Source organism: Palaemon carinicauda, chromosome 28, assembly GCF_036898095.1.
Source record: "Palaemon carinicauda isolate YSFRI2023 chromosome 28, ASM3689809v2, whole genome shotgun sequence".
Lineage (NCBI taxonomy): Eukaryota > Metazoa > Arthropoda > Malacostraca > Decapoda > Palaemonidae > Palaemon > Palaemon carinicauda.
Window position 1 is genome coordinate 55,431,067 of NC_090752.1, and position 12,500 is coordinate 55,443,566.

The 12,500-nt window shown below is 32.2% G+C and overlaps 1 protein-coding gene across 1 annotated transcript in view; it reads right to left on the reverse strand.

The window, feature by feature from the left end:
• Nucleotides 1-12,500, reverse strand: part of LOC137622047 (mucin-22-like) — a 39,161-nt gene that overhangs the window by 20,854 nt on the left and 5,807 nt on the right. The window contains exons 2-3 of the mRNA XM_068352526.1: nucleotides 764-919; nucleotides 38-130 (exon numbers count right to left, since the gene is read on the reverse strand). Of these exons, the coding sequence (XP_068208627.1) occupies nucleotides 38-130; nucleotides 764-919 (249 nt within the window). The remainder of the gene's footprint in view (nucleotides 1-37; nucleotides 131-763; nucleotides 920-12,500) is intronic.

Consider the following 12,500-nt stretch of genomic DNA (forward strand, 5'->3'; position numbering starts at 1 on the left):
GCCAAATCAACCACCAACAACTCATATCCAGACTCACCAAATTTTCGAACTGCTTCCAGAGGGTACATTCCAGGAACGTCCGTCAGGTTCACCATTCCAGAGGTTAGTATGTGATTTTTGGGTTGTGTCGCTGTCACAAGATGAAATGCAAAGTATGGATGAGCTGATGCTACAATTTTAATTTTTATTATTTTTTTTTCTATTTTTTATTTATTTATCCATTTATATATTTATTTTTTTATTTATTCTATTCTGTTTTATGGTTGTATATTCTTTATTTTATTCTTTTACATTCGATGGAAAAAAGAGAGAGAGAGAGAGAGAGAGAGAGAGAGAGAGAGAGAGAGAGAGAGAGAGAGAGAGAGAGAGAGAGAGAGAGAGATGGTGTTCCATTGTTTAACTATGCATTATATAGTAAACAAGTTTATGGCATAAGAGAGAGAGAGAGAGAGAGAGAGAGAGAGAGAGAGAGAGAGAGAGAGAGAGAGATGGTATTTCATTGTATAACTGCATTATAAAGTAAGAAAATTTATTGCATAACAGAGAGAGAGAGAGAGAGAGAGAGAGAGAGAGAGAGAGAGAGAGAGAGAGAGAGAGAGAGAGAGAGAGAGAGAGAGAGAGAGAGAGAGTGAGAGAGAGATGGTATTTCATTGTATAACTGCATTATAAAGTAAGAAAATTTATTGCATAACAGAGAGAGAGAGAGAGAGAGAGAGAGAGAGAGAGAGAGAGAGAGAGAGCGTCCATTTTGAAATACACGTACCAAACCAGGACACATCACTGCAGAATAAACACGTGACCAGCTGGTCCCGTTCCTCCTCTGTTTCCAAGGCCAGTCTGGTCGTACCGGGGGAACAAACAAAGTCGTCCACGTATTCTATGAAAGGTCCGAATTCCTCGTACCTCGTTGATGAGATTGCTAAAGGAAAGGATTATATATTAGTAATAAGCTACATGCAAACGCAGGGCCTTCATCAATCTATTAATTCAGTTCAAAAAGTGATCTAAAAACCTAATCTGGGTTATATTCTCTATATCAGTATATTTATAAGTTTTTAGAAATGGTGATGATTCTACTTTAGTAGTAATCTAAAAATGGTGATGATTCTACTTTAGTAGTAATCTAAAAATGGTGATGATTCTACTTTAGTAGTAGTCTAAAGATGGTGATGATTCTACTTTAGTAGTAGTCTAAAAATGGTGATGATTCTACTTTAGTGGTAGTCTAAAGATGGTGATGATTCTACTTTAGTGGTAGTCTAAAGATGGTGATGATTCTACTTTAGCGGCAGTCTAAAAATGGTAATGATTCTACTTTAGTGGTAGTCTAAAAATGGTGATGATTCTACTTTAGCGGCAGTCTAAAAATGGTGATGATTCTACTTTAGCGGCAGTCTAAAAATGGTGATGATTCTACTTTAGCGGCAGTCTAAAAATGGTGATGATTCTACTTTAGCGGCAGTCTAAAAATGGTGATGATTCTACTTTAATGACAGTCTAAAAATGGTGATGATTCTACTTTAGTGGCAGTCTAAAAATGGTGATGATTCTACTTTAGTGGCAGTCTAAAAATGGTAATGATTCTACTTTAGTGGCAGTCTAAAAATGGTGATGATTTTACTTTAGTGGCAGTCTAAAAATGGTGATGATTCTACTTTAGTGGCAGTCTAAAAATGGTGATGATTTTACTTTAGTAGCAGTCTAAAAATGGTGATGATTCTACTTTAGTGGCAGTCTAAAAATGGTGATGATTCTACTTTAGCAGCAGTCTGAAAATGGTGATGATTCTACTTTAGTAGCAGTCTAAAGATGGTGATGATTCTACTTTAGCAGCAGTCTAAAAATGGTGATAATTCTACTTTAGTAGCAATCTAAAAATGGTGATGATTCTACTTCAGCAGCAGTCTAAAAATGGTGATAATTCTACTTTAGTAGCAATCTAAAAATGGTGATGATTCTACTTCAGCAGCAGTCTAAAAATGGTGATAATTCTACTTTAGTAGTAGTCTAAAAATGGTGATGATTCTACTTTAGTAGTAATCTAAAAATGGTGATGATTCTACTTTAGTAGTAGTCTAAAAATGGTGATGATTCTACTTTAGTGGTAGTCTAAAGATGGTGATAATTCTACTTTAGCAGCAGTCTAAAAATAGTGATAATTCTACTTTAGTAGTAGTCTAAAAATGGTGATGATTCTGCTTTAGTGGTAGTCTAAAGATGGTGATAATTCTACTTTAGCAGCAGTCTAAAAATGGTGATAATTCTACTTTAGTAGTAGTCTAAAATGGTGATAATTCTACTTAAGTGGTAGTCTAAAAATGGTGATAATTCTACTTTAGCAGCAGTCTAAAAATTGTGATAATTCTACTTTAGTAGTAGTCTAATAATGGTGATGATTCTACTTTAGTGGTAATCTAAAGATGGTGATAATTCTACTTTAGCAGCAGTCTAAAAATGGTGATAATTCTACTTTAGTAGTAGTCTAAAAATGGTGATGATTCTACTTTAGTGGTAGTCTAAAGATGGTGATAAATCTACTTTAGCAGCAGTCTAAAATGGTGATGATTCTACTTTAGTAGTAGTCTAAAATTGGTGATGATTCTACTTTAGTAGTAGTCTAAAGTTGGTGATAATTCTACTTTAGCAGCAGTCTAAAAATGGTGATAATTCTACTTTAGAAGTAGTCTAAAAATGGTGATGATTCTACTTTAGTGGTAGTCTAAAGATGGTGATAATTCTACTTTAGCAGCAGTCTAAAAATGGCGATAATTCTACTTTAGTAGTAGTCTAAAAATGGTGATAATTCTACTTTAGTGGTAGTCTAAAGATGGTGATAATTCTACTTTAGTAGTAGTCTAAAGTTGGTGATAATTCTACTTTAGTAGCAGTCTAAAAATGGTGATAATTCTACTTTAGTGGTAGTCTAAAGATGGTGATAATTCTACTTTAGTAGTAGTCTAAAAATGGTGATAATTCTACTTTAGTAGTAGTCTAAAGATGGTGATAATTCTACTTTAGTAGTAGTCTAAAAATGGTGATAATTCTACTTTAGTGGTTGTCTAAAGATGGTGATAATTCTACTTTAGCAGCAGTCTAAAAATGGTGATAATTCTACTTTAGTAGTAGTCTAAAAATGGTGATAATTCTACTTTAATAGTAGTCTAAAGTTGGTGATAATTCTACTTTAGCAGCAGTCTAAAAATGGTGATAATTCTACTTTAGAAGTAGTCTAAAAATGGTGATGATTCTACTTTAGTGGTAGTCTAAAGATGGTGATAATTCTACTTTAGCAGCAGTCTAAAAATGGCGATAATTCTACTTTAGTAGTAGTCTAAAAATGGTGATGATTCTACTTTAGTAGTAGTCTAAAAATGGTGATGATTCTACTTTAGTGGTAGTCTAAAGATGGTGATAATTCTACTTTAGCAGCAGTCTAAAAATGGTGATGATTCTACTTTAGTAGTAATCTAAAAATGGTGATGATTCTACTTTAGTGGTAGTCTAAAGATGGTGATAATTCTACTTTAGTAGTAGTCTAAAGAGGGTGATAATTCTACTTTAGCAGCAGTCTAAAAATGGTGATAATTCTACTTTAGTAGTAGTCTAAAAATGGTGATAATTCTACTTTAGTGGTAGTCTAAAGATGGTGATAATTCTACTTTAGTAGTAGTCTAAAGATAGTGATAATTCTACTTTAGTAGTAGTCTAAAAATGGTGATGATTCTACTTTAGGAGTAGTCTAAAAATGGTGATGATTCTACTTTAGTGGTAGTCTAAAGATGGTGATAATTCTACTTTAGTAGTAGTCTAAAGATGGTGATAATTCTACTTTAGCAGCAGTCTAAAAATGGTGATAATTCTACTTTAGTAGTAGTCTAAAAATGGTGATGATTCTACTTTAGTGGTAGTCTAAAGATGGTGATAATATTACTTTAGCAGCAGTCTAAAAATGGTGATAATTCTACTTTAGTAGTAGTCTAAAATGGTGAAAATTCTACTTTAGCAGCAGTCTAAAAATGGTGATAATTCTACTTTAGTAGTAGTCTAAAAATGGTGATAATTCTACTTTAGTAGTAGTCTGAAAATGGTGATGATTCTACTTTAGTGGTAGTCTAAAGATGGTGATGATTCTGCTTTAGCGGCAGTCTAAAAATGATGATAATTCTACTTTAGTAGTAGTCTAAAAATGGTGATGATTCTACTTTAACGTTAGTCTAAAGATGGTGATAATTCTACTTTAGCAGCAGTCTAAAAATGGTGATAATTCTACTTTAGTAGTAGTCTAAAAATGGTGATGATTTTACTTTAGTGGCAATCTAAAAATGGTGATAATTCTACTTTAGTAGTAATCTAAAAATGGTGATGATTCTACTTTAGTAGTAGTCTAAAAATGGTGATAATTCTACTTTAGTAGTAGTCTAAAAATGGTGATAATTCTACTTCAGTAGTAGTCTAAAAATGGTGATAATTCTACTTTAGTAGTAATCTAGAAATGGTGATGATTCTACTTTTGTAGTAGTCTAAAAATGGTGATAATTCTACTTTAGTAGTAGTCTAAAAATGGTGATAATTCTACTTCAGTAGTAGTCTAAAAATGGTGATAATTCTACTTTAGTAGTAGTCTAAAAATGGTGATAATTCTACTTTAGTAGTAATCTAAAAATGGTGATGATTCCACTTTAGTAGTAATCTAAAAATGGTGATGATTCTACTTTAGTAGTAATCTAAAAATGGTGATGATTCTACTTTAGTAGTAGTCTAAAAATGGTGATGATTCTACTTTAGTGGTAGTCTAAAAATGGTGATGATTCTACTTTAGTAGTAGTCTAAAAGGGGTGATGATTCTACTTTAGTAGTAATCTAGAAATGGTGATGATTCTACTTTAGTAGTAATCTAAAAATGGTGATGATTCTACTTTAGTGGCAGTCTAAAATTGGTGATGATTTTACTTTAGTGGCAGTCTAAAAATGGTGATGATTCTACTTTAGTGGCAGTCTAAAAATGGTGATGATTTTACTTTAGTAGCAGTCTAAAAATGGTGATGATTCTACTTTAGTGGCAGTCTAAAAATGGTGATGATTCTACTTTTGCAGCAGTCTGAAAATGGTGATGATTCTACTTTAGTAGCAGTCTAAAGATGGTGATGATTCTACTTTAGTAGTAGTCTAAAAATGGTGATAATTCTACTTTAGTAGTAGTCTAAAAATGGTGATAATTCTACTTCAGTAGTAGTCTAAAAATGGTGATAATTCTACTTTAGTAGTAGTCTAAAAATGGTGATAATTCTACTTTAGTAGTAATCTAAAAATGGTGATGATTCCACTTTAGTAGTAATCTAAAAATGGTGATGATTCTACTTTAGTAGTAATCTAAAAATGGTGATGATTCTACTTTAGTAGTAATTTAAAAATGGTGATGATTCTACTTTAGTAGTAATCTAAAAATGGTGATGATTCTACTTTAGTAGTAGTCTAAAAATGGTGAGTATTTTACTTTAGTAGTAGTCTAAAAATGGTGATGATTCTACTTTAGTAGTAGTCTAAAAATGGTGATGATTCTACTTTAGTGGTAGTCTAAAAATGGTGATGATTCTACTTTAGTAGTGATCTAAAAATGGTGATGATTCTACTTTAGTAGTAATCTAAAAATGGTGATAATTTTACTTTAGTGGTAATCTAAAAATGGTGATGATTCTACTTTAGTAGTAATCTAAAAATGGTGATAATTCTACTTTAGCAGCAGTCTAAAAATGGTGATGATTCTACTTTAGTGGTAGTCTAAAAATGGTGATAATTCTACTTTAGTAGTAGTCTAAAATGGTGATAATTCTACTTTAGTAGCAGTCTAAAAATGGTGATGATTCTACTGTAGTGGTAGTCTAAAGATGGTGATAATTCTACTTTAGCAGCAGTCTAAAAATGGTGACAATTCTACTTTAGTAGTAGTCTAAAAATGGTGATGATTTTACTTTAGTGGTAGTCTAAAGATGGCGATAATTCTACTTTAGCAGCAGTCTAAAAATGGTAATAATTCTACATTAGTAGTAGTCTAAAAAAGGTGATGATTCTACTTTAGTGGTAGTCTAAAGATGGTGATAATTCTACTTTAGCAGCAGTCTAAAAATGGTGATAATTCTACTTTAGTAGTAGTCTAAAAATGGTGATAATTTTACTTCAGTGGTAGTCTAAAGATGGTGATAATTCTACTTTAGCAGCAGTCTAAAAATGGTGATGATTCTACTTTAGTAGTAGTCTAAAAATGGTGATGATTCTACTTTAGTGGCAGTCTAAAAATGGTGATGATTCTACTTTAGTAGTAGTCTGAAAATGGTGATAATTCTACTTCAGTAGTAGTCTAAAAATGGTGATAATTCTACTTTAGTAGTAGTCTAAAAATAGTGATGATTCTACTTTAGTAGTAATTTAAAAATGGTGATAATTCTACTTTAGTAGTAGTCTAAAAATGGTGATAATTCTACTTTAGTAGTAGTCTAAAGATGGTGATAATTCTACTTTAGCAGCAGTCTAAAAATGGTGATGATTCTACTTTAGTAGTAGTCTAAAAATGGTGATGATTCTACTTTAGCAGCAGTCTAAAAATGGTGATGATTCTACTTTAGTAGTAGTCTAAAAATGGTGATGATTCTACTTAAGTAGTAATCTAAAAATGGTGATGATTCTACTTTAGTAGTAGTCTAAAAATGGTGATGATTCTACTTTAGTGGTAGTCTAAAGATGGTGATAATTCTACTTTAGCAGCAGTCTAAAAATGGTGATAATTCTACTTTAGTAGTAGTCTAAAAATGGTGATGATTCTACTTTAGTGGTAGTCTAAAGATGGTGATAATTCTACTTTAGCAGCAGTCTAAAAATGGTGATAATTCTACTTTAGTAGTAGTCTAAAAATTGTGATGATTCTACTTTAGTGGTAGTCTAAAGATGGTGATAATTCTACTTCAGCAGCAGTCTAAAAATGGTGATAATTCTACTTTAGTAGTAGTGTAAAAATGGTGATAATTCTACTTTAGTAGTAGTCTAAAAATGGTGATGATTCTACTTTAGCAGCAGTCTAAAAATGGTGATAATTCTACTTTAGTAGTAGTCTAATAATGGTGATGATTCTACTTTAGTGGTAGTCTAAAGATGGTGATAATTCTACTTTAGCAGCAGTCTAAAAATGGTGATAATTCTACTTTAGTAGTAGTCTAAAAATGGTGATGATTCTACTTTAGTAGTAGTCTAAAGTTGGTGATAATTCTACTTTAGCAGCAGTCTAAAAATGGTGATAATTCTACTTTAGTAGTAGTCTAAAAATGGTGATGATTCTACTTTAGTGGTAGTCTAAAGATGGTGATAATTCTACTTTAGCAGCAGTCTAAAAATGGCGATAATTCTACTTTAGTAGTAGTCTAAAAATGGTGATGATTCTACTTTAGTAGTAGTCTAAAAATGGTGATGATTTTACTTTAGTGGTAGTCTAAAGATGGTGATAATTCTACTTTAGCAGCAGTCTAAAGATGGTAATGATTCTACTTTAGTAGTAGTCTAAAAATGGTGATAATTCTACTTTAGTGGTAGTCTAAAGATGGTGATAATTCTACTTTAGTAGTAGTCTAAAGAGGGTAATAATTCTACTTTAGCAGCAGTCTAAAAATGGTGATAATTCTACTTTAGTAGTAGTCTAAAAATGGTGATAATTCTACTTTAGTAGTAGTCTAAAGATGGTGATAATTCTACTTTAGTAGTAGTCTAAAGATGGTGATAATTCTACTTGAGTAGTAGTCTAAAAATGGTGATGATTCTACTTTAGTAGTAGTCTAAAAATGGTGATGATTCTACTTTAGTGGTAGTCTAAAGATGGTGATAATTCTACTTTAGTAGTTGTCTAAAGATGGTGATAATTCTACTTTAGTATTAGTCTAAAGATGGTGATAATTCTACTTTAGTTGTAGTCTAAAAATGGTGATGACTCTACTTTAGTAGTAGTCTAAAAATGGTGATGATTCTACTTTAGTGGTAGTCTAAAGATGGTGATAATTCTACTTTAGTAGTAGTCTAAAGATGGTGATAATACTACTTTAGTAGTAGTCTAAAAATGGTGATAATTCTACTTTAGTAGTAGTCTGAAAATGGTGATAATTCTACTTTAGTGGTAGTCTAAAGATGGTGATAATTCTACTTTAGTAGTAGTCTAAAGATGGTGATAATTTTACGTTAGTAGTAGTCTGAAAATGGTGATAATTCTACTTTAGTGGAAGTCTAAAAATGGTGATGATTCTACTTTAGTGGTAGTCTAAAAATGGTAATAATTCTACTTTAGTAGTAGTCTAAAGATGGTGATAATTCTACTTTAGTAGTAGTCTAAAAATGGTGATAATTCTACTTTAGTAGTAGTCTAAAAATGGTGATAATTCTACTTAAGCAGCAGTCTAAAAATGGTGATAATTCTACTTTAGTAGTAGTCTAAAAATGGTGATGATTCTACTTTAGTGGTAGTCTAAAGATGGTGATAATTTTACTTTAGCAGCAGTCTAAAAATGGTGATAATTCTACTTTAATAGTAGTCTAAAAATGGTGATAATTCTACTTTAGCAGCAGTCTAAAAATGGTGATAATTCTACTTTAGTAGTAGTCTAAAAATGGTGATGATTCTACTTTAGTGGTAGTCTAAAGATGGTGATAATTCTGCTTTAGCGGCAGTCTAAAAATGGTGATAATTCTACTTTGGTAGTAGTCTAAAAATGGTGATGATTCTACTTTAGCGGTAGTCTAAAGATGGTGATAATTCTACTTTAGCAGCAGTCTAAAAATGGTGATAATTCTACTTTAGTAGTAATCTAAAAATGGTGATAATTCTACTTTAGTAGTAATCTAAAAATGGTGATAATTCTACTTTAGTAGTAATCTAAAAATGGTGATGATTTTACTTTAGTAGTAGTCTAAAAATGGTGATAATTCTACTTTCGTAGTAGTCTAAAAATGGTGATGATTCTACTTTAGTAGTAATCTAGAAATGGTGATGATTCTACTTTAGTAGTAGTCTAAAAATGGTGATAATTCTACTTTAGTAGTAGTCTAAAAATGGTGATAATTCTACTTTAGTAGTAGTCTAAAAATGGTGATGATTCTACTTTAGTAGTAATCTAAAAATGGTGATAATTCTACTTTAGTAGTAATCTAAAAATGGTGATGATTCCACTGTAGTAGTAATCTAAAAATGGTGATGATTCTACTTTAGTAGTAATCTAAAAGTGGTGATGATTCCACTTAAGTAGTAATTTAAAAATGGTGATGATTCTACTTTAGTAGTAATCTAAAAATGGTGATGATTCTACTTTAGTAATAATCTAAAAATGGTGATGATTCTACTTTAGTAGTAATCTAAAAATGGTGATAATTCTACTTTAGTAGTAGTCTAAAAATGGTGATGATTCTACTTTAGTAGTAGTCTAAAAATGGTGATGATTCTACTTTAGTAGTAGTCTAAAAATGGTGATGATTCTACTTTAGTAGTAATCTAAAAATGGTGATAATTTTACTTTAGTGGTAATCTAAAAATGGTGATGATTCTACTTTAGTAGTAATCTAAAAATGGTGATAATTCTACTTTAGCAGCAGTCTAAAAATGGTGATGATTCTACTTTAGTGGTAGTCTAAAAATGGTGATAATTCTATTTAGTAGTAGTCTAAAAATGGTGATAATTCTACTTTAGTAGCAGTCTAAAAATGGTGATGATTCTACTTTAGTGGTAGTCTAAAGATGGTGATAATTCTACTTTAGCAGCAGTCTAAAAATGGTGATAATTCTACTTTAGTAGTAGTCTAAAAATGGTGATGATTTTACTTTAGTGGTAGTCTAAAGATGGTGATAATTCTACTTTAGCAGCAGTCTAAAAATGGTGATAATTCTACTTTAGTAGTAGTCTAAAAATGGTGATGATTCTACTTTAGTGGTAGTCTAAAGATGGTGATAATTCTACTTTAGCAGCAGTCTAAAAATGGTGATAATTCTACTTTAGTAGTAGTCTAAAAATGGTGATGATTCTACTTTAGTGGTAGTCTAAAGATGGTGATAATTCTACTTTAGCGGCAGTCTAAAAATGGTGATAATTCTACTTTAGTGGTAGTCTAAAGATGGTGATAATTCTACTTTAGCGGCAGTCTAAAAATGGTGATAATTCTACTTTAGTAGTAGTCTAAAAATGGTGATGATTCTACTTTAGTGGTAGTCTAAAGATGGTGATAATTCTACTTTAGCAGCAGTCTAAAAATGGTGATAATTCTACTTTAGTAGTAGTCTAAAAATGGTGTTGATTCTACTTTAGTTGTAGTCTAAAGATGGTGATGATTCTACTCTAGCGGCAGTCTAAAAATGGTGATAATTCTACTTTAGTAGTAGTCTAAAAATGGTGATGATTCTACTTTAGTGGTAGTCTAAAGATGGTGATAATTCTACTTTAGCGGCAGTCTAAAAATGGTGATAATTCTACTTTAGTAGTAGTCTAAAAATGGTGATGATTCTACTTTAGTAGCAATCTAAAAAATAGTGATGATTCTACTTTAGTAGCAATCTAAAAATGGTGATGATTCTACTTTAGTAGTAGTCTAAAAATGGTGATGATTCTACTTTAGTGGTAGTCTAAAGATGGTGATAATTCTACTTTAGCGGCAGTCTAAAAATGGTGATAATTCTACTTTAGTAGTAGTCTAAAAATGGTGATGATTCTACTTTAGTAGCAATCTAAAAAATAGTGATGATTCTACTTTAGTAGTAGTCTCCCCCTAAAAATCTCATTAGTAGTGTAATAAGCTACGTACATACTCGAGTTCTTCATCGATCAATGTATAAAGTTCTGGAAGTGATCTAAAATCTAATCAGGGTAATATTCTCTATGTCAAAATATTTTTCAATTTTCAGAAATGGTGATGATTCTACTTTAGTAGTCTCAAAATATTATTTGTAGTGTAATGAGCTGCATGCAAATGAAGTCCTTCAGTCAGTTAGGTTCGAATCCCACTACGGGTAGGAGAGTTTCTTCATTACTTTCTTTCGCAATTCAAGTCTTATAGTAGAAAATATTTGGCAGTAGAGAACATAAGGGGAAACTAATTATTATTTTTCTAAATGGTATTTATTGCACGGAATCTGCGACTCTAGATCCAAGTGTGCATGGAATCTGCGACTCTAAATCTAAGTGCGAAGGAATCAGCCACTCTAAATCCGAGTACGCATGGATTTTGCGACTCTAAATCCAAGTACGCATGAAATCCGAGACTCTAAATTAGAGTATACATGGAATCTATGACTAAATCTATCTGCACATGGACTCTGTGACTAAATCTAACTGCGCATGGAATCTGCGACTCTAAATCCAAGTGCGCATGGATTCTGTGACTCTAATTCCAAGTGCGCATGGAATCTGTGACTCTAATTAAAAGTGCGCATAGAATCTATGACTCTATATACAAATGCGCATAGAATCTGTGACTCTATATCTAAATGTGCATGGAATCTGTGACTCTAAATCCATCTCCACATGCACTCTGTGACTAAATCTAACTGCGCATGGAATCTGCGACTCTAAATCTAAGTGCACATGGATACTGTGACTCTAAATCTAAAAGCACATGGAATCCATGACTCTTAATCAAAGTGTGTATGGAATCTGCAACTCTAAATCCCTCTGCACATGGATTCTGCGATTTTAAATCTAACTGCGCATGGAATCTGCGACTCTAAATCCAAGTGCGCATGGATTCTGTGACTCTAATTCCAAGTGCGCATGGACTCTCTGACTCTAATTCCAAGTGCGCATGGAATCTGTGACTCTATAACCAAATGCGCATGGAATATGTGACTCTAAATCTACGTGTGCATAGAATCTGTGACTCTAAATCCATCTGCACATGGACTCTGTGACTAAATCTAACTGCGCATGGAATCTGCGACTCTAAATCCAAGTGCGCATGGATTCTGTGACTCTAATTCCAAGTGTGCATGGATTCTGTGACTCTAATTCCAAGTGCGCATTGAATCTGTGACTCTAATTCCAAGTGTGCATGGAATCTGTGACTCTATATCCAAATGCACATGGAATCTGTGACTCTAAATCCATCTCCACAAGCACTCTGTGACTCTAAATCCATCTGCACATGGACTCTGTGACTCTAATTCCAAGTGCGCATGGATTCGGTCACTCTAAATCCATCTGCACATGGAATCTATGACTCTAAATCACAGTGCGCATGGATTCTGCGACTCTAAATCTAACTGCGCATGGAATCTGTGACTCTAAATCCATCTGCACATGGAATCTATGACTCTAAATCAAAGTGCGTATGGAATCTGCAACTCTAAATCCGAGTGCGTATGTATTCTGAAACCTTAAATTGAATTTTGCATTGAATCTGGTATCTTGATTCAAGTGCAAATGGAGTGTTAAACTTTAGATTTAAAGGAGGTCGGAAATTTAGATTAAATTAAAGTGCATCTTACTAAT